We start from the raw sequence: 26,684 nt of genomic DNA, 5'->3' as shown, positions 1-26,684 counted from the left end.
TCTGCGTGCTTTACATTGAATTTTTATTCAATGTGAATGATTTCCTCATTAAAATAGCTTAATTTTCTTAATTCTTGCTCCAATACATGAGCAAAAAGCTGGTTAGGTAAGCAACTACACTCACGTGAATTACCACAGGCAGGCAATGGTGCATGCGCTTAAACAAGAGACAGTCTGGTTAATGTATTTGGGAAATATTTAGTTGTGCTGTTGAGTCAGATAAGCGACTCAAAATGCACAATGGAGTTAAAGTACATTGCCGCTGCCATTGGTCTAATGCGTGAAGCGGCCCGGCAGTCGTCACGAAATTTAAATATAGGCTAATCTTCTATTTTAGGTTTCTACTTTCATATCCGACTCAGCAGTCATGAACTTCAGCACACATCACGGGTCAAGTGGGCCGATTGTATGAGATGCAGGTTGTGTACACTTGCTCCAGTTTATCGTAATACCGGCCGGAGTCTACATGCAAATAGAGAGAAAATGCACTGGCACTTTGCAAATTTATTTGACATGTATTTAAAATCATACATATGTATTTGATGAAGGTTATTGACAAGTATGTTTTTTTTTTTTTTTTCCCCCATTCAGCACAAAAATGATCCTGCAGTGTTGTGTTTACTGCTGCCTCTGAAGCCGTAGCGTTCAATCTCCTAATAACAACAGAATATTGTTTTGCCCAGAGGCAACACACCATCCTGCTGTTAGTTCGCTTAAGTTGCTTCCGTCCTTGGGCTTATTTGCAGCTGGTTTACTGCAGAGACTATGCTAAATATTGACATTACACTTTGTGTTGGTTATTAAACTGAGTGCACGGCATTTATAATCCTTCTCCTGGCCTTTCCCATAGTGTGGTGAGGTTTTATGAAAGCGTAATTAGATACTCTATATTGTAGCGTGATTTTACAAATATCCGCGAAAATTCCATGTGTTTAACAATTATAAGACATAAAAAGTAATGACATTTGACAAACTAATGTGAGAAGGTTATGGATTATTGACATCAAGTGTGCACGTGGTCTTCCACGTGGTATTTGTAATTCATCCCCTCCCTGTACCCATCCTGGCAAATATTGCACTATACCTCTTTTTTTCCCCCCCTGTCTCCTTTTGTGCTGTTGTTACCCAATCGTTTTTAAAAATAGCCGCTTGTTATTTCCCTGCCCCCCTGCTGTGCTTGTAGTATGGGTATGCGCAAGGATTTCTGAAAGCTGCACTGCTGTCATGACATCCAAGCTCCTAGAACATAAATCCTGGCCAGAGTTTGGCTAACAGCAGCTAGGATATTATTTGTTTCTGTCAACCCCCCCCCCCCACAGCATGATTTCCTGCAGTCAGCTGCTGACTCAGGGACAAGTGATAGATTTGTTCTCTATGATTGGCATTGATTGTACCCATAGAAAGACTGTAGTGCAAGTAAAATGTTGGGCTGTGCCATACACTACTGTCCACGATTGAGAAATAGATATTTTTTTCTCGATTCAAAGATAAAATGTTGTGGCTGACAAGTACATACACGTGTTTCTGTGTGCGTTTGCAAAACAATATGTCAAGCTACAACATGTCTGACAATAAAGCAGCAGCATGTCAGCTTGAGGCAGAAGGTTGAAACTTCCTAAATTTGCTTGGAGGATCTGCATTTTTCAGGTTATTACTAATTACGTCTCTTTCGCTCTTCTGTTTCAATTTTACAGTTATCATGGCCACAATGATTACGATTGTTGATTATTAAGAGAAATGTAAAATTAGATAATCATTGCTAGATCCAGCAAAACCTATTATACACATTCTATTTGCAATGAAAAAACGTTTTGACATTTGAAAGTGTAAGCAATTATTTTTATTGCAGGAAACTGTATCAAAATTATTAAATAAGACAACAATGTTTCAACATCAACGTAAATGTTTGAAGGCTTGTGAATGAATCATTTGATTTAATCAAATACATAACTGTATTTGCCCCACTGATTTAGGTTTGTCCTCGTTCATTAAAAACACCAAAAATGACAACTGATTCTATGAATTTTGAGACTCTATATATTTTACTGCTTTATCTTCTTGATTACTTGATGGCGCCACAGAGTGAACAAAGCACCGTGAACCTTTGAACCATGTACAAACAAATTGGCTGCAAAGCTTTGGTGCTTAAGCTTAATTTTGCCATAATTTGCAGAAGTTTGACATTTGCGGTATGCAGACTTTTTATGTCAGCTTGTGTGGCATGGTGGATGAGTAGTTTGGACGGCTGCCTCAGTTTTCTGAGGTTATGGGGGTTGGAATTCAGGCTCTAGCCTTCTTATATGGAGTTAGCATGTTCTCATGTTTGTTTCATTGAATACTATAAATTGACCTGGTGTAAATGTGAATATGAATAGTTGTGTGTCCATATCTGGCCACATCTGAGTATAAGCCTGCCCAAATGACAGATAACTGTATGGAAAATATATGGTTTGATGGATCAGATAATATTGCATGCATAATCCAATGCGGCTCCATGGTAAAAAATGATGAATCTGCTCTGAAAATCCTGACGATGCTCTCAACTGTAATTTGCATGCTGATATCATTCTTTGCTTATTTGAATTTGTTATCATGATTCCAATCAGTCAAAGATTAAGTTTTGTCCCGAGTTAACCCGACTGTACAGGGTCAGCCCCGACTGAAGTGCGAGTGTGGTTTTGAGTGTGAGGTAGTATGGTTCTGTCTGGGTATAAATGGTGAGAAGACTTAGCCTGGTTGAGGGATTAGAGGAGAAGGGGGCGGGGAGCATGCATGATCTGTCAAGGGCTTAATTCCACAGTTATCCCTACGGCAGCAGCCGCTGTGATGGCAGAAGCTGTGTTTTCATTAGTCTAATATTCAGAGAAGCTCCACAATTATGTAACAGTGACGTGCTGTCATCCTCTCTCGGCCGGCCCACCGCCTGGCAGAAACGTGGCCGTTTGTTTTCCTTTGATCCTTCATCACTGGGAGAAGCCAAAAGGACATCTGTCAGACTGTGTGGTCGGGGACGGTGCTAGTAGTAGTCACGCCACGGCAACATTGCTTTTTGGTGCCTTGTTGGCATGGAAAGACTTTCAGCGTTGAAGCGGCAAGGCAGTTTAGCATCTTTGCAATACAGAAGATGAGAAAGCATGTGGAGATGATTCTGGTCTTCGTTAGCAAATGGGACACTGCTAATGGATGATGCGATCTATGTGATGTTTTCTGCGTTGGAGGAGTTTTAGAAGATGAAGTTTAAGAAGTTCATTACGATCATGCAGGCGGCAATGGGGATCGTACCCCTTAACAAACGAGAGCTTCTTCCACCGGGCAGGAAACTGTGGAGACCCCCTGGGTGAGTTTGAAGGACTTTGTGTGTCTTTTGACATGCAAGTAAATTGTGTGTAGTACTGTACAATGACTATCTTTTACAAATGTTCTAACCACATCATTATTTATACAACCATTAAGAAGCTTGCGCTTTCTTTCTGTACATCGAGTCACTGGCAATGTACGAGAAAATGTTATCTCACCTCATCCCAGAGCACGATGCAAGAGTGACACATATCGTCAGTCATAAACTCAAGAGAACAACATTGCAGGTGATTGGAATCCAAAAGAAATCAAGGTCTGCCTTGAAGTGCTTACTTTTCAATGTTAGTATTAGCTGCCAGATTGATATGGGTAAACCAGTGTCAGATGACAGATTAATGGTAATAAACCTAACAACCATTTGTATAATGGGCAAAAATCTAGAATTCAAAAAGCTTGTCAACTTCTTGAGATTCTGTCGTTCATGTTTATATCTCCTAGCTTTATCTCCACCTGTTTTTATGCTCCTGTAATGGCACAATGAATACACACAGATTTCTTCTGATTTCAAAAAACAAGGTATTTAACCAAACATTTTTGCAGCATTCCATGGGTTGATGGTATCATTCACAATATTCAGGAGCATCCTGGATGAAGATACCACCCTACAAATTGAGTGATCAAGCCATTATTTTACTTTTTTTTTTTTTTCTGTGGTGTTGTTAAATTGTTAATTCTTCCAGGAGTAGACTTTCCTCATAGTTTGACAAGTCTTTGTTTGAAAGGCCAGCAGGTTCTATCATGCATTCTGCTCTCCTCACCCACAATACAATGCCACCCTATCAGTCTTAAATCATGTTGGTTGCATACAAAATCAGTTCAGCCCAGATTCAGCTCAACTGGGAGCAGGTTTGGACCTGTTTTCAGTGGTTGTCACTAAATATTCTGTCTTTTTCAATTTAATCAACATATGGTTGCCTAAAATGTGCATGTTTTGTTCCAAATAACAATGTTATTTAAGTTGTAAATACCTGCAAACAAAAGCTGAAATGTTTAGCTCTTGTCATATTTGATGAGAAACTTGGTTGTTTTCAATTTATGGCAAAAATATTGCCTCCACTGTTTCTTTTGGAGAAGAGTGTATGTCTTCCTGAAACTTGCTTACTGAAATTGTGGATATGATTTTTTTTTTTAAACAAAAAATGTAAACGGAAACCCCTATCATTGGCACACTTCCATATCACTGTGCCGAAACGGTCCATTGGATGGACTGAGAGTTTAGTCGGCACTGGACCCAGCTAGGGACAATTACACGGAAAAATTAAAAACTACTTCCGTCCATTCTGTGAAGAAAGGGGACAATTGGTTAGGCCTGGCGAGTGGAAACCTTCTTTTCTGCTGTTGGAGACCTCTCATTTTAGCGAATGCGATTGTGAGCATTTTTCTTAGCTCTACAAACCTTTTTAGCTTAGACCCAAGGGTCACTTTCGGGTCCTCTGGCTAATGCAACATCCTGTTTACAGTACTCGGCTCCTCCCTTTAAAATGAAAGTCCAATGTTCATGGTTGCGCCACCCTGTCATTTAGGTAATGTAAAATGCTGGACATTTTCAAACTGGTTTAAAACTATTGATGTTAGGAAAAATATATTTTCCAAAACATTTCAAATATAAAATTATTATTATTATATTATTATTATGTTTTATTTTGAACATTTTAGTTTTCGTGTGATAAATACAGATCCAGTGTAGTATTTTTAACTTGTCCTATGAATTTTCTTGAATTCCCTTATTTATTTATTTTTTTTCCACTCACAGGGACCAGCCTGGTTCTGACCAGACTTCTGCTGCTCTTTTTAAGTCCAACCGCAAGTTCTGTTGGTCGCGAGAAGCCCATTACCTCTATCTTCGTCGCCTCTCCTCACGTAGCTTCTCAGCTATTATGATGGTACGTTAAGTGAAACATGGCAAAATGTTGGTGCTGTAAATCAAATAGATGCTTGTCTGATCTCACGGGTGCGCCCTTAACTGCACCCTTGAACGATATTCAAATCTTGCCTCGAAGTCCTCATCAACGTATTATACATATGCGCAATGTGGAATTTGTCATTTGAAAGTGGAGGTTGCTCTCAAATATATAGTCCTAGACTAGTGTATATTCAAGTATTCCCTGCACGGTAGTTTCACGATTTAGAACAAAAGGTCACTAAAAGTCCTGTACGGGAGTCCCTGATGGTGTAAGGGTGCACTTGCTTGTCTTGTGTGCCGATACCGTGAGTTTGATTCCCACATATGATGGTGTGAATGTATGTGTGTATGGGGGAAAAAAAAAAGTTCTGTACTATTTTTTTTTTTCTGCATGGCACTCCTCTCTGTTTTTTTTTCCTCCTCTACAAATGATGTGAAGAAACTATTTTTAGAATCCCATCAAATGTCATGGATTTTTTTTTTAACTTGGTCTAAAAATAAAAAGTAAAAAGCCTCCTCTTCTGTCACACAGCTTGAAATTGGAGTTTGTGTGATACCCTATTTCCCAGACTTCCCCCTCTTCATTTGAACCCAAATACTCTTATGTGACCCCTCCTGTATGCAGGATGATAATTAACTGGAGAGACATACCTCCTCTTGCGCAGTTCATTGTTTTAACTGTCTAACAAGGGTAATTATTGAGGCCAGAGAAGCTTAACTACATTAGAGTGGCCCAATTTGAATGCCTTTGTGTGCTGAATTGTGAAACTATGTTGATAGGATACAGAATTTGTTATGGTATTGATAGGAAAAGCTTTGTTTTGTGTGCTTAGCCTTGTGTTGGAAATAATACAGAAATATAATGAAACTTACTTATCAAGTAACAAATAGGTAATTGTGGTGCAGCAGCACACAATAATCTCTATTTTTCCCCCCCCAGACAGATACGCCATTGATTTAGCATTTTTCACATAGCTCTGAACTTAATCTATACATACCATTATGTGCTGTTATTCACTACCTCTTTGTTATTGTTTGGGTCTGCCTGACCTGGAAAGAGAGTTTGAATGACCTTAACCAAACATTCTTGTGTTGATTGTTGTCTTGATGTGGAACTGGGTTGTTCTTAGTCTTATATTTTTGTGACATAGGATTAGAGAACCAAATCCAAATGGTCTTAAATGTCACAGTTGTGCAGGCTTTTACATTAATGATTATCAAGTTGTGATCACTTAACAATACATAAATTAAATGTTCTATGTATTGGTAAAAGTAGGGAGAAAACTAGTTTCTGCCCTTGGTGCCCATTGTATGTATGCGCGTTATTTGCTGTATTTAATGCTTGTTTGTGTCACTTGTCTGGAAAGCTCTCACAGCAGGTTACCTTTAAATCTAAGCGTATCTTGGACTAATCCATCACGGTGTGTATTTTTTTTTAGTCGTCACGAACCTACACACTTTTTCCATTGGTTGCACGGTTCTCTTCATTTATGACAATCATCGTAGTCTATATGTTTTTTTTTAGGATGGCATTTATATAAAAGCTTGCATTTTGTTTGTTGACACCCTGGACCGTTTATTTTTTTCATTTTATCGGGCTCCCCCCCCCCCCAAGCTCGCTGCCACTTGGTCTCATCTGTCCCGAGCCAAGCGTACTCGGTGGTACTTTTCGCATGACTGTTAACTTTTTTTCTTTCTTTTAGTTATTTTAGTCGCAGAATGTAACTGGGGGTGAGCTTTTTCTGTTTTCAAGACTGAAATTCGTTCGTCTTAGAACGCGTAGAATTGTGCGTGATCCTGCTGATTGGGAAATCTTGAGCCATTGCTAAGTGCGTGATGCCTGTGAACGGAGGCGGGCTGCTCTCCTTGGGCAGATATGCTGCTCAATATTTCAATGTAAGTAGTGCATTTGTCTGAAGTGTTTGTTTTAAATCATTGACGCATATGTTGATGTACTACTAATGTATTACTGTAAGGTAATATTACGGTAGGGGATCGGAAAGAAACGCAAAGTCATACTGGGCGTTGTTGCACCTGCTGTGCGCATTTAATGTACTGTTGAACGTGTGTTTATATTTACAATGCAATACTGTGAGTATTTTTTAAGCATCACTGATTTGCCGCTAATTCTAACATTTAGGTTGTGATCAACCACCGATGTCCGCATAAGCGTACGTCATGTGATCGTTTGTCAAATACAATGTATTTGGATGGACTAGTCCTTGCATTTGTTGTTCATCACAAATTAAACGTGACATTACATTTCCAAACGCAATATGTAGTTGTTTTAACTTAAGTCACGACAAACCGCCCTACTTGCACTGCGCGGTCTCGCCAGCAAGGGGCAGCCTCGGACAATATTTGTTGCACGTTTTTTTTTTTTTTTTTGTCTGTATGCATTTTTGCGAGTTTTGCATTTTGATTGGTCAAGATATATTGTTTTCTTAGGGTAATTAATTGACGGGATGAATGAATGTGTGTCTCACAGGCCTCGAGAAAGCAAATTGCTTGGAAAATAGCCTCCTAATTTAATACTATGGTGTGCATCATGTCTATTTGGCTATTTCCCTTTATGCAGTCCAGAGATTAAGATAATATATTTAACACAATGTTTGAAATAAAGGCTGTCCAAATGTTACGTGCAGAATTTTCCCCTCTATAATACTGTTTTGTATTTGAAATGGTGATCCTGTACTTGGACTCTACCTTCTACTGCCCCCTCATTGGAGGAAATTGTTATATAATGGCCTAAACTCGGGAAACTACTGCTTATCCTGCAAGCCAGCCTTCGAGCAGTGAACACATTCACAACACATCATAGAAGTGTGTGTGTGTGATTGAAACCTTTGCCAAACGTTTTTGACTGGCCTGCTGCATTTTCACTTAAACTGCATCTTGTAGTTTCTTGTCGCTGCTTCTGATTGAATTCCATTTTGATTATTTTGTAGTGCAAAATTGGGTAACATAGAAAGGTGTGAAATTTGGGAGTATCCTGATTTCTCCTCTTTATTTTTTATCTCTCCAATCTGTATTAAAGTTATAAAGGTCTTCTGTGCATAGTATTGCACTGTTTTATATCAATCAATTGTATCACCAGATTCACAAAGATACCCAACACAAATTGAAACATTAAGTGATCATATGTTTAGGTGCATTTTAAAAAATGTATACATATATTTTTCGACAGTAAAACTAAGTCAATGAAGTACACTTAAGACTTAATAAAAACTTAAATGAAAAGACTAATGGCTATATAATTACATTATATATAAGTACATTATTATAAAAGTACACCGTTTCATCTCTCATTCACATGGTCTGCACAGTTTCCCTGCTGCTATTTTTTTCCTTCTTGGCCAAATGATCAGAAAAGTGGGTCATGATAAATGTTAACGTAGGGGTGTCCAAACTTTTTGCAAGGAGGGCCAGATTTGATCAAGTGAAGGGGCCCGGGGGCCAATCGTTTTTTCGGTAATTTTTAACTACAAAAATTTCATGCAAATACACAAACAAAAACAATTTTCATTGTCATAATTGTCTTTATTTTTCAAATGACAAAATAACCAAATATTAGCCACTCGGGCAGATGTGAACAACTCTAAAAACACATTCTGCAGAGTCAGATAGCACTGAACAAACTGTATGAAATACCTTACATTTACATGAGTTTAAAATTAATTTTGCCTCATGAACATTTTAAACAGTAGTTATAAGTAATGCAAAGTTGTCTGTTATTAAAACTTAAAACAAGTGAATTTTGCTCTTGTCACTTACAATATCTTTCAGAAAGTAATAGTTTGTGTCACGTCTACAGGTTCATAACATCAACAGTATTACCATGGCCACTTCGTAGCTCGCTTTAGTAATATTTACTTTTGACTCAGCCCCACGTGAAGAATCGCTGTTGTGATGCCAGTTCAGCTTGAAGCTACTTCACTTTACCAGCGCGGTCGCTCCCTGTTAGCTTGTCGTATGTGTTGGGATGTTTAGTCTGATAGTGTCTCTTTAGGTTGAAATCCTTAAACAAGGCAACTGTCTCTTTACAAATTAGACAAACACAATCGCCTTCATTTTCAGTGAAGGATTGTAATTCCCATTTCTTGTGAAAGCGACAGCCCTCAAAATCAACTTTCCTCGTTTTCTTTGCATTCGCCATGGCAGAAATGAGCGGAGAGAGGTGGTGATGCCACCTTTTGGTAATAGGAGGAATTACAGTTTCAAATTTTATGATTTTTTTTTTTTTTTTTTTAATTCAATACGACAGTGCAGGCGGGCCATAAATAATACATTATGAGACCAAAGCTGCGGGCCGTATGAAATATGACCGGGGGCCGGATTTGGCCCACAAGCCGGACTTTGGACACGCCTTGGTTAACGCAAAGTTCTCTAATGTCAATGAACATATTGCTTTACAGACGTTTCTTATTTAACCGTACCACATCTCTTGCTTACAACTCCAGTTGACATTCTATCAAGTGTGCTAGTTTGTTTACACCAGTACGCTCTAATAGTTGGGCTGCTTTGTAGCATAAAATCCAACTAAACAAATGCTGGTTAGTTGTCGCGATGCTGGTGCACACTTGGATGGTTAATCACCGCCCATCATACAAGCTTGGTTGGTCTGTGTGTTTACACTCCCTACCAACACTGGGATTTGTGCTGAATGTAGGCCAGCAGAATCACGCTTACGTCAACGGCAGGCAGGCAGATGCAGGGAGAGAGCAGCTGGTGGTTGTGCAGCTGTGGCCAAGGAGGAGTCCGTGGCGCACATCAGTTTGCCAGAGCACCGCTGGCGGTGATCAGGGAAAGACACCGATAGGAAGAGAAGGAGAGTGCCAGGAATGAAGACTGTCCTCAGCCTGCACAGGAAATGGGCCCACGCGGTCAAAACCATACGTATCCTGCAGGGACTCGTGAGTGTTTTGACTGAAATGGCTAACTTTTGTATCAGGTGTTGCTCAATGCCAATCTTTTGGTTATGTGTACAAATTAATTCATGCAATGTTGAGTACTAAGGAAGAATAGAAAGTTAATTATAAAATGATGTCACGTTTTCAATCAATTTTAACATAGTCAAACGTAACTTGGAAGTGCGGAAGTACAAGCAGAAACATGTCAGGTAATTCAACCTAAATATCTTGTTTGTGATAAAAGAACCAGTAAAATAAGTAACTTGGAAGTAGTTTGAAAAAACTCAAACCCTACGGCCCTGCGGCTTTTTCTTAATCTTGCGCAAAATGTGCACAATAATAACAATTATATGGGTTTGGGAATGCTTGAAATCAACGTTTTTAATAATGGCAAAGTGATGTTATGATTGTATCATTGTCAACATATCAGATATTGAGTACTTGCATCAGACATTTTCACGGACTGAAAAAAAAACGAAACCAAAACGCTAAGCCTCATCTTGAATCGTATCACAATTTCAAAGTCTACCCTGGTACGGCTCTGCTGATAACTGTCAGTTTTAAGAGCTCCTGCTTGTATAACAATGGTACAGACTAATGAAGTGCCTTTGTCATTACATCACGTATTTCATTATTAAACAGTCAAATCGAGTGAAGTCACTGACGTAATCTTGCCTTTCTCTTTCTAGAACCCTGTTATGGAGGAAACGGTCTGGGAACAGTATACAGTGACCCTGCAAAGGGTAAGTCCATCCCTACTTCATCTCATTCTATTTTATTTACATCTAGACACGGACTACTGCTGCTGCCTGTTGGGATTTACTAAGAGTATCAAATTAAAAACTGACAGGCTGCAGTTAGCCAACAAACAGCCTACAGATGTAAGAGACATATCACGCTACAGTTACTCATTAGGCACAGACCCATTTTCTATACTGCTTGTACTCATTCGGGTCACGCCTGTACCGGAACCTAAGTGGCTTGCTACATCTTGGTGTGTTCTCAAGTCAGTTGCAGGCCACATATAGACAAACAACCCTAACTGTTTTAAGCAGGGATAGGCAATTCATTTAACTAAGGTGCCACGTTGCAAACTGTAGCTGGACCAACATCTTAGCCTCGATCACATTCCAGAATAATTTAATGTCTTTAAATAGAACAAAATAACTCTTGTCACTGCCATTGTGATGCTAGAAAGTTCACAAGGCAAAGCAATATTTGTCTGAAAATTGTTCCTAAACAAATGCGGTCAAAGACAGTGGCATTTGTGAACCAAAGTTCCAATCTACAAATATCGTATTAACGTTCTCAGTTTTTAATGAACATTCATTAAAAAAAAAAAATGTTCTACACTGTGTAGATTCATATTTATTTAATCTCATTAAAGTGTGATGACATTTAGAGCAACGCTAATGCGTCTTTGTTCTAAGACTTGGTCGCTTATACTACCCACACGCATGCGGATACATATACACAAATAACAACCCTTTCATTATTCCCTATGGCTACAGTGGGAGTGACAAGCACCAGATTTATTTTACATTTTATTTTGACTTTGTACACATTTTGCAGCAGCTGGATATTAACTACTGGCCGTCGAATACTGTACCCAAGTCTGATTTAGTATTCAATTAACCTTGCGCTCGAGGAAATCCACACAGGAGGATGTGCAAAGTCCACAAAGGAAAACCTGAATCTTAAATAGTAAAACGCATTTATCTTTTTTTGTAGAAATATAACACTCGATAAAGAAAATGAACAGTGACTCTAAATCTGTTTAATCTGTTTGGTTAGAAAAGAAAAAAAAAACGACAACTGGAAAATAAAAACAAGTCAGGTGGAATTTTTTTTAAAATCTTTTTTCTGTTTTATCACTGAGGATGAGTCAAAAGGCAAACTAAGACACCAGCTGTTTCAACATCTGTGTCAAAATCATAATGCATAGATAAACATAATATAAACACCAACCAGGTAGTGACTTTTTGACTTGAATAGTTGATACATTTCAGGTTTTCATTATACTACAACACAAATACTGTAATGAAATTCCTTTGGTATTGCTCAAAGTTCAAATACTTTTTCTATTATATTATTATATATATTATATTAGCTTTGAAGTGGTAAAGTTAATTCATGATGTATATAGTTCTGCTGTTTAAATGACAAATTATAGACACTGCAAACATACTATTTTTAGATCAGCACTGAATGTCTGAGTCATGACCGTGTCCCTGGGGATTTCTGTGTAAATGTTCAACAGACCCAATTTTTCCCGTTATACCGCCTATTGGGATTTTTTATCATTATTATTATTATTATTATTATTATTATTATTATTATTATTATTATTATTATTATTAAAGACAATCTTAGTGCTGTGTGATGTTGAAAATATTTTGCATCCCAATTTAGATCCATTGATATCTCAATAACAATATACGACAATGGGAAAAAAAAAATGATTGGGCTTGTTTCCTTCAATTTCTGCCTCAAAGCTTTGCAGGGATCATTTTTCCACATGAATTGATATTACTGCAGTCGCATGCACCACTGCATGTCGACATAAGTTGATTCAATGGCAATGAATGTGCAAGTTTGTCGTAAATTTACACGTGCCTTGAGACCCTATAATGTATACGACAACTACATCTATGATCCCCATCGTTTCCTAGTTAGCTTAGCTATTTCATTTAGCTAAATAGAAGATATTGTTCTGCCCCCACAAATGGTCAAGGATAGGAAAAGCCCTCCCTGTGCTTTCAGTCAATTTATTGAACAAATAGTAAGAAAGCAAATGTTTTAAATGTTTTTATTCATTTTTTTTCCCCACAAACTGCCAAAGGCGACACTCCACGCAGTCACCCAACACGCAGAGTGAGGAACACGCCAACCAACATTTTGCTTTCCTTCCCCAACATTCACATCACTCACAAGGCCAGGCCCTCTATTTAAAGCCTTACAGTACACGAAATGTTACAGGTGAAACATGAAGATAGTGACCCTTCAATAGGAAAAACAATACCTGCACCTCACCACCTTGTTTAACAAAGAGAACTAAACAATTTTTTTCCAGATAACTACAATAAAATAATAATTTTAATCATCAGTACGTACTATATAGTGCACCTCTGCAGCCTGACTCCGCTCTGTAGTGTCTTTTTCATCTGAAGCCAATGCACTGTGAAAAAAATCTGTGAAGCAGTGAGGCCGTGTAAGGTGAACGAGAGATATAACGAGAGATGACTGTACATAATATAAAGTGTATGGTCGATGTTTTTATATCACGTTCCAAACATGTGTTGGAGTAGTAGTGTGAGCACTGTGTTTGATGTTTGACTCAGACATTTCTCCAGCAAGCAATTAACATTCCACAAGGTCAGTGTGTCAATTTTTTTCTGTACTGGGAGAGCAGAGAGTTGAGCTTGGTTAATCCTCACGATGAGCCCATTGTCTTGTGCTATGGTCCATTTTAACCAGAAAAGCAGATTTAGTGGGTTGAAAAAAAGTCCTCTATTACAGGCATTTGACCTCCAGATCTAAAACCATTCACATCCATCTGTCACATGCAGCTCCCATTCTTTTATTCTCTTCTCCCATGTGTTAGAATAAGTCTCTTTGGGGAATCATCCAAGTCTACATGCTGTGAATCCTATGAAACAATAGCAAGCTTAAATGGTAAAAAGTTCTTCTGCGTTCTCTGGCAAGCTTTATTTTCATGTCACGTGAATATCATATGTATGTATCTTAATGTTGACATCTAAGTGGTCATTAAAACATAATATCTAAAACTTTTATAAAACAATTTTGAATTTAGCTTCAATATATTCATTGCCAGCAGTAAGATTGGCTATTTGGATTGCTAGGCATTTAACAGAGATGGCAGCTCCCACCTCTTGCCACCCTGTAAAACCGCTCATGGTGAGTCATGTTCGACTGGACTAAGATTAGAGCATACTTGTATGCCTTTAAAATGTATTTTCACGATTCTAAATCCGACTTCGTGCAACACGACAAATGTATCTAATGTTTAAATGTGCTGTACTTTATCAGCAAATAGAAGCGTGTTCACTTCCACACTCCCACTGTAAGCATTGGCCATCTGCTCAAGATAGAGGGGATTGAATGAATGGTGTTTTTTTTTTTTTTATGTACAGATGGAAGGGATAAAGCGAAAGGGTTTGTCAAATCTCTGAACTAATCTCATCAGTGCAATCTGGAACAGTGGCAGGTAGATTGAAAGCCGCAACACGGCGAAAGGCCTTTACTGGGTTGGTTTGTTCACACCTTTTGGACAGGTTTCGCCTTTCTTTAAGCACTTGGTAACGTCATGAGTCTTCAGATTAGCGCGGCTTTTAATCACAAATGCACGAAACACAATTACAATGATTCATATTTGGCTGTAGTAGTTGTAATTACGTGGACAAAAATCACTTTTAACATCTATCACAATCAAATACAGCTACAATAATACAGCAGGAGCTGATACACACCACAGGGATTATTTAACAGTTCAGTTTTTGTTTTTTTTTCTCTCACTCTGACTCCCTCACACGTGCAGGAATGCAAATAAAATAGATCTGACCTCAACCAGATTATCAGGTTTGATTTTCTTGTGTCTCAGGATCCAAAGATGGGCTTCGGCATTGCTGTATCAGGAGGGCGAGACAATCCAAATGAGGAAAGTGGTGAGACATCCATAGTGGTGTCTGACGTCCTGCAGGGAGGACCAGCTGACGGCTTGTTATTGTGTGTATTGCTATTTCATTCCTTAAAGCGCGGGTTATACTACATTATCCAAACGTTGTAGTTGTAGATTCATCAGTTACCCAACAGCTCATTTATTCAATCACCAATAGCTGTCCAAAATATTTGCATTACAAAGAATAGTAGTACTTTTATCAACAGCTGCGTGCTCTCTGGATTCTTCCCGTGGTGTCATCAGTCAAGGGCATTATTGATTGTCACAAAAACAATCTATAAGCGTGTCCCACTTCCTCACTCAGAGACAAAAATCTAATGGTTCACAGCAGGAACAGGCACAGACATGCCAGATCCTCCATTTTGATCACGTTGATGAGTAATTTGTTTGAACAGCAGATGGTATTACTCAACTTGGCTTCTCTATCATCCTTTTTTTGTTTGTTATTGAAATTGACGAACCATTTTGCACTACTCGCACATAAAATAATATACTTCACGAGTTTCACTCATGTTTCGTCTCTATTATGTTTAGTGAGAATGACCGAGTGGTGCAGGTGAATGCCATTCCCATGGATGGGGTCATTCATTCCTTCGCCGTGCAAACCCTCAGAAAGTGTGGAAAAGTTGCGAAAATCGTAAGTGAAGCTGTTTTTTTTTTTTTTTTTTTTTGGTATATTTATGCCTCAATTCTCTGTCTAGAATTTTATCTTAAAGGAACCATGCAATCAAAATACCTTTCCCCACACTGTTATATGCATAACATTTGATCTGGGACTCTATATTTGTGTAGTTTGTTAATTGTATTATATGTAATTATATTGTCGTTGTGAGGTAGAAATGTATACTTACAAGCGACCAAGGATCAATGAGCGACGGGGATATGAGCACTTGGCCGGAGTTGACCCCGTGGTTACTATTCGAATAGTATACCACCCAGCTATCATGATCACAGGTGTAGCTAAAGTGCCATAGAGGAGCACTCCATTTTAGACACATACTACTAATCAAAGGAAAAAGTAACAGCAATTCAGAGCAAAGCTTATTTAAACATTCCTGAGAAATTTACCTGTCTCATCTGCCAGGGGTTTTGGACCAATTTCAACAGTTCTCAAAGAAAAGGTCAACAACAAAGGCTCCATTGAATATCTACTGTATACACAAACCAGAACAGAAGTTCTGAACCTGGCCATCTCATTGTCACATACCCTCATTTTCTGATTTATTAAAAAAATCACAGCTCATCTTCGTAGAAGTTAAGAATCAAGAAAAAACATGTATAGTGGTATATTGTAATTTACCCATACTGAAAAGAATAACTGTAATGTTGAAAAATAAATCTCAAGCGACTGAAATTATGATAGCGTTTCTCAGTTACCAGAAAACCGTTTCATTTCCCATTCTAGACATAAATTCCCCTTCCTGATTTATATACCTTGTGACTGTGACATTTCCAAACAAAATTGTTGGTTGATTAAGGAAACAAAAATAGTAGTACTTTTGTGTGAACTTACAGATCGTCAAGAGACCAAGAAAGGTTCCTGTAAATCTCCTGAATCGTCCTGCATCACCTGATGATAGAGTTTTCAACAATGATTACGCTGAAGATTACAACTACGACCAGGACGGCCGCAGTGTGTATAGTAACAGGCAGGACCATAGCCTGGAGAGAGAGCAAGGTGGCTATATGGATTCTGGCTACCAAACCCGTGAGCGTGACTATGATAGGAACTATGACCGACGAGAACGGGGCAGGAGTACAGATAGAGACCGGAGTCCCGACCAGCAATACAGGAGAGACGGTAGCAGAGGTCGCACCTTGGACAAAGAACGTAGTCCCGACCGCCATCATAGGAGCGATCACACCCTCAACCGTGACTATAGCCCGGACAGAAGATACCGGAGCGAGCGCACTTTAGACCGAGACCACAGTCCCGATCGGCGCTACCGGAGTGAGCGAGCTCTCGACCGTGACTATAGCCCAGATCGACGCTATCGTAGCGACCGTGCACTAGACCGCACAAACAGCCCTGAACAGCGTTACAGACGGGACAGTCATAGCCCGGGACGCAACCACGGACGCAACCACAGCTTCGAGCGAGGACGAGAACGAAATCCTAGTGATTCGAGGAAATATGATGAGCCTATTAAGAAAGGGAGTAGCAGGGATCGGTTGGAGCGTTCACCGTCACCTGCTGCCATGCCCATCCCAATGCCACGTCCTGCTCGTGAACTGGAGCCACTGGAGAAACCTCTGAATGTTCTGCTGCTGAAGAATCGGCCTAACGAAGGTGAGACGCAAAGATACCTCTATTTTTATATGTGTATTTCACAGCAATGCTTGTTATTTTGTATTCCAGAGTATGGTCTTCGACTGGGCAGTCAGCTCTTTATCAAAGAGATGACCAGCACAGGGCTTGCCAGCAGAGATGGGAACCTTCAAGAGGGGGACATAATTCTCAAGGTGCGAAAGTATTTCTCCTATTTTAAAGTCATGAAAGTGCTTGCAATTTCAAGCCACAGAATCTTCGCATCTTCATCTTCTTATCCTTTCGGCTTTTCCCCACAGCGAACCATCTGTTTCCATCTCACCCTATCCTATGAATCCTCTTCTCTCACCCCAACTAACTTCATGTCCTCTTTCACCCCATCCATAAAACTTCTTTTTTGTCTTCCTCTTGACCTCCTGCCTGGTGGTTCCATCCTCAGCATCCTTCTACCAATATATTCACTATCCCTCCTCTGAACATGTGCGAACAATCTCAGCCTGGCCGCTTTGGCTTTATCTACGAAACACCTGACATCCGCTGTCCTGTCCCTCTGATGCGCTCGTTCCTGATCTTATCCAACCGCGTCACTCCCAGAGAACCTCAGCATCTTCATCTCTGCCACCTCCCGCTCTGCCTTCTGTCTTTTTCCCAGTGCCACTGTCTCAAAAACAATACTGCATCGCTGGTCTCACCACTGACCTACACACCTTTCCCTTCATTTCTGTTGATACTCTTATCACAGATCACCCCAGACGCTTTTCTCCACTCGTTCCACCTTGCTTGGATGCGTTTCTTCACCTCTTTTGCATACTCTCTGTTGCTCTGGACTGTCGAACCTAAGTACTTAAATTTCTCTACCTTCTGGATCTCTACTCCCTGTAGCCTCACCATTCCACTTGTATCCCTCTCATTTACGCAGATGTAGTCTGTCTTCTTTTGGCTTATCTTCATTCCTCTCCACCTCTCTAAATTTCCCTCCACCTGCTCCCTACTTTCACTGCAGATCATTATTACCATGATTGCCTTTTATATATAGGACACCCAAGGACACTACAAATGAGAGGGGGGGGGAGTAACTGGTGTCGTAATAAGTGTGTGATTCTCATTTCCAATGTCAGATCAACGGAACAGCGACTGAAAACCTGTCTCTCAGCGACGCAGGGAGGCTGATCGAGAAGTCTCGTGGGAAGCTGCAGCTGGTGGTCCAGAGAGACAGGCAGCAAGTGCTGATCCGAGTCCCCCCGATGGTCGACAGCGACTCAGAGCTTGATGGTGAGAGATACTTGAAACTGAAAAGCAGCAGGTCCTATCCAGTGTAGAACAAACGTGGGTGTCGTCACCATGTATAACCCAACCCCCTCAACATATCAACTACATGACAATCAAATGTGGAATGTTGCATCTGTGCATTCGTGTAATGGTGTTTTTTTTCCCCCATCATTGAATAAAAAATTTACTTCACATCAGTTTACTGTATAGTATTATTTACCTTCTCAGTTTTCACAAAGCAAAACCTCTCACACTATGAGCTAACAAAAGGAGCCAAACAATTCTCATTATATCCTCACCTTTTTGAGAAATCTCTCTTATACCTTGTTGAAACATCACATGACCTGGAATTGTGCTGTGATTGGTTCAATCCAACCTAGATAAGTGGTGTGAATGGATGTCTTTGCTCACCAAACATCTGCGGGGATGGTGGAATAGCTAGAGGACCTGTGACCCACTTTGTCTGTTTTTGGGACTGTGTGTGACTATGTGTTTGTGTGTATGTGAAGGTTCTCACCCGCCTTTGGCAGGGTGAATTAATCCACCACCATAATCCTGCTGTTGGATATGACAGAATTTCATCATGTGATGGTTCACACCATGTGGTTCCTTGCTTGGAAAATCAATAGGGCCTTTTTGTCCGTGCGTACGTGCGTGCGTGCGTGCGTGCGTGCGTGCGTGCGTGCGTGCGTGCGTGCGTGCGTGTGTGTGTGTGTGTAGTGGTTTTTAGATCATCAAATCATTGTAAGTACATCCACTAATGGAGTAGCGGTGCACCTCTGTGTTAACCTCTGAAATACAATCAGATCTCTTTAGATTTGCAATAACATATATATGATAATTAAACACCTTTACAATATTTGTAATTTGAGAATTTAAACTCAATCTTCAACCAGTATGCAGTATTTTATTTTTGTCTTTCATGCCTTTGTTGGCTGAGTTACGTTGCTTTAAATAAAAGGTTGTTTTTTTTCCTCTGTTTTGTCATTGAAGCATTAAGGCAACATAAAATCAATCTTTTGACAGAAGGCTCTCAACATCTCGTTCACACTAGAGTTGTCAAGTTGTGTATGTCTATGTGTTGCAGATATTTCTGAGATCGAGTCATATCGCTCCTACTCGCCACAAGATGAAAGACGAGGCCATCATTCGGATCTATCTTCGCACTCATCCAATGAGCGGCTTCGAGAGAAACCAAGGTTCAGTATGTCACTGTCAGAAAAGTCTTGCTCTCCTTTGGTAATTTGTGTCAAATACAACACAAAAGTTTTTGTAGGACAATAATAATTCTAGAGAACAAGTCCCTCAAACGACTATGTAACAGTATGACTGCTGTGTTGATAAACGTGGGCTTTCTATCACCTGTAAACCAGTATGGCCAATAATTTGAATTTCTTTTGTTACTAGAGAGGATCCACCTAATAGGCTGGCTAAAATGGGTGCTATGCCAACCCCATTCAAAGGTCTTGAGCGAGCTGTGGAAGACACACCCCCGCCGCCTCCTGAGAGAGAGGAGTCTCGTCCACAAACCCCACCAAGTAAATGTTTTTTTGTTTTTTTTTAACTTCCCAATATTCAAAATACAACGTTTCACACAATTTATATGTATTGTTGTGATTCAAAGAAATTGCAGTTGGCCCAAAGCTTCACGCTCCTCCCAAAGTGCCACTGAAGCCAAGCATTGAAGACCAGGAAGTATACGGGTCAGTATCAGATATTCTTGATATTTGGGTCACATTTCAACTGGTTCTTTTTCATAAGTTCTATTTTAGATGGATGATTTCTTGTTTCCATTTTCCAGGCCAAATACATTGATGGTCCGTTTTCAGAAAGGAGAAAGCGTTGGTATGAGACTTGCAGGAGGGAATGATGTCGGCATCTTTATTGCGGGAGTTCAAGAAGATAGTGCAGCTGAACAGGAAGGTCTTCGTACTGGGGATCAACTTGTGAAGGTGACGTTTGCTTTTTTAAAGATCACTCAATAGACTATCAAAATCTGAAAAAGACTAAATCACAACATCATTAATATGTTAAAATGACATCACAATTCATTGCTGAATCAGTAAAAAGCAACGTTAGCATTAAGCTCATCTCAAGTAAATTGCATCATAAGTTGTTCTTGTGATCATCACGTCATTGGTGTTTACAGGTGAATAACGTGGACTTTAGAGGTATGGTCCGTGAGGATGCAGTGCTTTATCTCCTGGAGATTCCCAAAGGAGAGGATGTGACCATTCTTGCACAGAGCAAACCAGAAGGTATTGCCTACCTATGTGTCAAATATCTCTACTCAAAGGTTAAGATGACCTGAAGTCGTACTCTTGGCAGATAATCATTGAGGAAAGAGGTTTTTCAAAAATGCTATTTATTTAATGGCAGTTTAGGGTTTTAAATGTTTGCCATCCATGCCTAAGATCAAAATAACAGCATTCTCTCCATTTGCTTTTTTTTTTTTTCCCCCTTCAGTATATAAAGACATTTTAGCATCTGGCAGAGGTGACTCCTTTTTCATTAGGACCCACTTTGAGTATGAGAAAGAGGCTCCTCAGAGTCTCCCTTTCACCAGAGGCGAAATCTTCAAAGTGACTGACACACTCTACGATGGCAAGCTGGGAAACTGGCTGGCGGTCCGTACAAACAAAGAAAACCAGTTGCTGGAGAAGGGCATCATTCCCAATAAAAGCAGGTTTGTGTAGTCTTGTGAAAGGTAGCAAGCATCTCTTTGGAGCAGCTGGCCTCTAATAAGGTTGAAGCACCATTTGTTCACGTGTCAGGTGGAAACATGAAACATTTGTCCACCCCCCAAAAAATGGAGGCGGCTGAATCGCTTTTGTTTTACATCTCAGAGCCGAGCAAATGGCTAACGTCCAGAATGCTGCACGAGCTGCATCGGGTAACGACAGAGGAGACTTCTGGAGGCTTCGGGGACAAAGAGCAGCTAAGAAAAAAGATCTTCGCAAGAGTCGAGAGGATCTGAGTGCAGCGCCAGTCACGACACGATTTCCAGCTTACGAAAGAGTTGTCCTGCGTGAAGGTGCCCGTCATTTTGAGCTAGAGGAATGTTGTTGCGTCCTGCTTGGGATTTGTTGACCAATGGCTACTTATTGTTTTTCAGCTGGCTTCAAGAGACCCGTGGTCATATTTGGTCCCATCTCTGACGCTGTGAATGAAAAACTAGCTAACGACATGCCTAATGAGTTCATCGTTGCTAGTAAGTGTTTACATTTTGTGTGCTGGGACAGACCCTGTGCATCTCAGTTAGGGAAAATATATTTATTTACATATATATATTTCCTGTTAAAGAAACTGAGCCAAAGGATGCAGGAAGCGAGAAATCATCTGGAGTTGTGCGACTTAACACAATTCGGCAAATCATTGAACAGGTATGGTTTGGGAGAAAATGCTGCTTTCGAATGTTGATTCACCTTACTAACATTGAAACCTTTGCCCCTAAGAACTGTCACGCGCTGCTGGATGTGACTCCCAAAGCTGTCGACACCTTGAATTACACCCAGTGGTATCCCATCGTCATTTTCCTGAATCCAGACAGCAAGCAAGGAGTCAAGACCATGAGGAACCGCCTCTTGCCTGGATCCACCCGCAGTGCACGCAAACTTTATGAGCAGGCCATTAAGCTGAGAAAGACATACTCACACCTTTTCACTGGTATGTTGTGTTACTGTTCTACTTGTTCTTGTAATTTAGATCAACTCAAGCACGCTTAATTATTACAGCTGTAATCAGGAAAAAAAAATCATGCCCACAAGAACAAACAAATTCTTATCCCATTCAGACACAATCGACCTCAACTCGGCCAACGATGCATGGTATGGCAGCGTGAAAGATTCAGTTCGGGAGCAGCAAGACAGAGCTGTGTGGGTGTGCGAGGGCAAGGTGAGTCTGACAGCATTTTTCCAAACCAGCTGCTGTACAGTATTTCATTTCATGTTACATTGTCTGGTGAATCTAAATTTCGAACTTGGGAGTCACTTGAGAAACTGGAATGGTCCGGCTAAACATTGCATTCAAAATTAAGTCATCTTCACAGTTGTATGGATGGATGGTTGGGTTGGATGGATGGATGGATGGATGGATGGATGGATGGATGGATGGATGGATGGATGGATGGATGGATGGATGGATGGATGGATGGATGGATGGATGGATGGATGGATGGATGGATGGAACTCACTGAACATGAGAAGGAGACAAACAAATTGTCACTTGCGGAAGCGCCAGAGAAATACACTAAATATTTACATTATTTTTTGTTCCCTTAATATTTATGCGGGATAGCAACAGAGTCCTGCCACTAATAGCAAAAATCTATGCGCAATAGACACCCAGTCAAAACAATTTAGAATTTTTCGTAGATGCCACAAGATGGTAGCAAAGCACTACTTTTGTATAAGAGAAACTTCTCTGCCAACGTCAAAGTTGTTCCTTGGCACCAAGATGTCGTAAAAAACTTGTCTCTGGATAAAGCTCCTCAAATTAGTTTCTTGGCAGCAAGATAGTAATTTTATTGCATAACAGTAGCGAATATAAATCCCTTAAAAAGGTGAATTTGAAAACGTCAAACTACAAATGCAGAGGCTTTACTGTGTATCACTTCCTGTTCTCAGTTGGATGGTTCAGAGGAGGATCTAGATCTCCATGATGACCGAATGTCCTACTTGTCAGCGATGAGCGCAGACTACCTAAGCATGGACAGCCGTCTGACCAGCGATTACGACGACACAGCTGATGAAGGCGGGGCTTACACCGACAATGAGCTGGACGAGCCAATGGACGAACCTCAGCCTGTGTCAGCCATCAGTCGGTCGTCAGAACCCGTGCTGCCTGACGAGGTGAGATGCGTACAATCCCAACACCCACCCGGTATTGATTCACAGTGCAACCCTGTCAACCCTCCTGTATCGCGTGTGTGGTTGCGTGTGTGTGTGTAGAAGCCCCACCCTGAACCCCGGAATCGTATGAAAAGATCAGGCAGCAGAGAAAGGCTAAATAGAGAGCCCAGTCCTCCCCCTGCTTTTGTCCCTGAACCTCCTAAGGTGAGAACAGAATGCCTCTCACATGCTGAAATGAGACTTTCTCATCCTTATTGTCCTGACCCAATCAAAATAAAGCAATTCATAAACGCCAGACAGAATTATTTTTACGCTTGGACTAAAACTACTTGAAGAAAAAGCAAGATGACCAAATTCAAAATAGGCGTTTGATTCAATTAGAATTGTTGTATATCATGTTTTTGACATGAAGCAAGTAACAGTGATGAGACTTGCTAACCAATTCTTTTTATAGTTTTATTAGTTAGTTCATAATGATCACTTAAGTAAATGACCCTCTCAGTGACCTCATCGAAATGTGAAAGTTTTGGCTAACCTCACTGGCTGTGTCCTGCCACAGGTGCGTGCTCAGACTCAAACTCGAACTGACTCATCACGCAGCTATGACTCACACTCCAGCAGCACAGTCAGCAGCGATGCAGTGGGTGGGAACAGGCCGCTGCCCCCTCCAGTGGCCCTGAAGCCCACCGTCGGCCGCCACAGCCAGATGTCAGATGAGCAAACCCTGGAGAAGAAGGAGGAAGAGGACCCTGCCAACAAATCCTTCCTGGGCAAGGTTGTTATTACTCACTGTTTGAGTCATATCTATTTTTAGACCTGATGAATATTCTGCAGATGTTACTGACTAGGCCGAATTTGTGAATCCCTTTGCTTTGTCTAACTGGGTTTGCTGCTTGATTTGCTTATGTTGATGCTTCTTTATTCCACTGTTTTCTCTCACTACCTTCTTGGCTTCTTATGTGACACAGCAAAAGGGGGATCAGGTAATTGAATGTCTGTGTTCACAACATAAATTCCAAATGGAGCATCTTTCACTTTCATGTTTTTGTTTTCCATTCCACTATTCCTTGTTTCATATCAGATGTTTCATTTAGCTGTGAGCTTTACAGCGATGTGTCTTACTTGATGTGATACAAATACGATCGACAAAAAAAACAACTTCAACATTTTGTTTCTCCATAGATTAAAGCCTTTGAAAAGATGGACCACCTAGCCAGAGCTCAGAGGATCCTCGAATTGCAGGAGGCAGAAAACGCTCGGGTATGTGTCGCTTCTGCACAACTCTCGGACTGAAACATTCATATACTGCCGGCACGTCAACGAGGCACTCTTAACACGGCCACCCAAACTAACCATCCAAGGGAAGATACATTTCAGGATCTCGGCATTTAAGTCAACTCATTCAATTCATGTGATAACAGTGACTTCTATGTTATATAACAACCAACAGGCTATTTTGTCTTTTATCATCCAACATACTGTTCTGTGCTTGTGCAGATTGAGGCGAAAATATTGTCACTCTTACAAAAACGGTGCTTCAATTAGAAGCTATTTGGTGCATCGGCTGGGTTGAAAAAGTATTGAAATCATTCAATGGGAGTCTTGATAAATCCAGATTGTGCAGTGAAAAAAAAAAAAAAAAATCGGTGGGAAGACTCCTGCAATTTTGATGACTTCATACAGAAGAGTCGCTAGTTGTTATTTTGTTTTTTTCTTCAAGTCATTCTGACATATCTGGGCCTTGTTCCTCTCTTCCCGCAGTTGGAAATCGCCCAGAAGCACCCGGACATCTATGCAATCCCAGTCAAAGTGCCCAAACCCAATCTCAACCGTCCTCAGCCAATAGGGTGAGAGCGCCGCTCCGTTGTCAGAAAAAAAGCCTCCGTTTGCCCGATGAAGCCGAAGAGCTTCCTGACTCACTGTGCGTGTTTGCGCCTTCATCAGTTCCAGCTCCAACCCGGAGCCGCAGACTCCGTCCAGGCAGCAGTACTCGGAGAGCAGAGCCCACGAAGCCGAGGAGGCCGAGTACCGCAGGCAGTTAGCCGACCACACCAAGAAAGGGTACTATAACCCCCAGAAATACAAGGACACCGAGTTGTAGTCCAAAAAAAGGAGCCATTGAAATCATGATTCCACACTGCTTCTGCTGTCTGTGTGACAAAACGCGCTGCAACTGGCCTGGTTAAAAAGGCACCTACAAACACCTCACCTCCAAAACCTCTCTGTGATTTTTGTGGCTTACACTTGCTGGGGCATGTCAAGTTCAGGCACATTTAGTTTAGTGGGTGTTGATCAGCCAGGTGAAAGCACGTACATACAACACGCTTTTGACCTGTCCTTCATTATTCATCACTTCTTTCTGTGTATATATTATTTTAGCATTCCTCTCATATAATTTACTTCAGGTAAGAGTCAAGCATCTGCTTTTGTAACTGATTGAGTTTGGTGATACACAAACTACTGCCAGGGCAAGAAATTGTTTCTTCATCTAGTTAGTCAATGGGTTTTTCCCATTTTTTTAAAGTATATTGTATGGAAATCCAAGTTAAGAAATTAGGTGTTTTGTCTCATGTTGTAAAATCAGAGCTATTGTTTGTTTGTCTTTTCAATGCTACCATGAATAGCAGCGCTCATCCACATATTTTGAGAATAAGATCAGTCGTGTGATTTTTTTTTTTTTTTTTCTTTCTCTTTTTGTGTACCACTACCCAACTTTAGATTGGAGAACACTGTGTACTGGCGAAAAATAGCACATGTTCAAGTGCCTTGTCTTGAAGAAATCTTATCGATCAATCGCACGTACAGTGTTTGCAGATAATGAAGTGAACATCAAAAACTCAAAAAGGTCAGAACAGAGAAAATATGAGTAGTTTGTGGGAACTTTTTGTTTTTTCACATCTACTTCGATTGTTGTGGAAGCCACGACAAACTAATGAGAAAAATATGGGGAAGAGTCTCTTAAAAACATAGGTTCAAGGTCACAGAGGTAAAAGATGACAAAAACACTGAAATATCTTTAATATTATTTTTCTTTGGGGAAAAAAAATGCTATTTCTGGTGCCAGTGGAATTATAAGTACTGTATGCTGAAACGCAAGATTCGATCATCCAGGTCAAAGTAACATTTGCATTTATACTGTGTCGTCTAGCTTCTTGCAACCACAGACGATTATATAGATTTTATAAAGTATATATTCTCTTACGTCAAATCAATCAATGGCATGTGATGAAGACAATCATGACGGTTTGTTAGTTTCTTTTAAATGTATGTTATTTTTTCTTTTTTTAGTTTGTGCTGTCAACTCTGGGGGATTTCAAATAAATATTTTTTTTACGTTAAATATATTTGACCGTGTTTTGTTTTTGTTTTTAGAGGAGTTTGGAATTTTTGTGTTCACTATTAAAGTAGTAATTTATACTCATGAATC

The 26,684-nt window shown here is 40.2% G+C and overlaps 1 protein-coding gene across 3 annotated transcripts in view; it reads left to right on the top strand.

Moving 5' to 3' along the window:
* Positions 1–26,674, top strand: part of tjp2a (tight junction protein 2a (zona occludens 2)) — a 29,789-nt gene extending 3,115 nt beyond the window's left edge. Inside the window, exons 2-25 of one of the 3 annotated variants that reach the window (XM_085925611.1) lie at positions 5,111–5,240; positions 10,860–10,913; positions 14,792–14,916; positions 15,404–15,506; positions 16,385–17,159; positions 17,229–17,332; positions 18,257–18,410; positions 19,495–19,606; positions 19,815–19,945; positions 20,032–20,110; positions 20,209–20,359; positions 20,557–20,665; positions 20,874–21,093; positions 21,254–21,441; positions 21,523–21,618; positions 21,711–21,790; positions 21,863–22,073; positions 22,201–22,301; positions 23,033–23,257; positions 23,357–23,461; positions 23,817–24,032; positions 24,440–24,517; positions 25,019–25,104; positions 25,202–26,674. In XM_085925611.1, the coding sequence (XP_085781737.1) occupies positions 5,235–5,240; positions 10,860–10,913; positions 14,792–14,916; positions 15,404–15,506; positions 16,385–17,159; positions 17,229–17,332; positions 18,257–18,410; positions 19,495–19,606; positions 19,815–19,945; positions 20,032–20,110; positions 20,209–20,359; positions 20,557–20,665; positions 20,874–21,093; positions 21,254–21,441; positions 21,523–21,618; positions 21,711–21,790; positions 21,863–22,073; positions 22,201–22,301; positions 23,033–23,257; positions 23,357–23,461; positions 23,817–24,032; positions 24,440–24,517; positions 25,019–25,104; positions 25,202–25,358 (3,666 nt within the window). In that variant the 5' untranslated portion in view covers positions 5,111–5,234 and the 3' untranslated portion in view covers positions 25,359–26,674. Of the gene's footprint in view, positions 1–5,110; positions 5,241–6,877; positions 7,157–10,859; positions 10,914–14,791; positions 14,917–15,403; positions 15,507–16,384; positions 17,160–17,228; positions 17,333–18,256; positions 18,411–19,494; positions 19,607–19,814; positions 19,946–20,031; positions 20,111–20,208; positions 20,360–20,556; positions 20,666–20,873; positions 21,094–21,253; positions 21,442–21,522; positions 21,619–21,710; positions 21,791–21,862; positions 22,074–22,200; positions 22,302–23,032; positions 23,258–23,356; positions 23,462–23,816; positions 24,033–24,439; positions 24,518–25,018; positions 25,105–25,201 lie in introns of those variants that run through there. The other 2 variants (XM_085925609.1, XM_085925612.1) reach the window with 2 other exon arrangements.
* Positions 26,675–26,684: the final 10 nt, after the last annotated feature.

The sequence above is a fragment of the Syngnathus leptorhynchus genome, chromosome 12 (genome assembly GCF_054491065.1).
Source record: "Syngnathus leptorhynchus isolate UIUO chromosome 12, UIUO_Slep, whole genome shotgun sequence".
Taxonomy (NCBI): domain Eukaryota; kingdom Metazoa; phylum Chordata; class Actinopteri; order Syngnathiformes; family Syngnathidae; genus Syngnathus; species Syngnathus leptorhynchus.
Note: the sequence above shows the minus strand (reverse complement) of the source record. Positions and strands in the feature narration are given on the sequence as shown.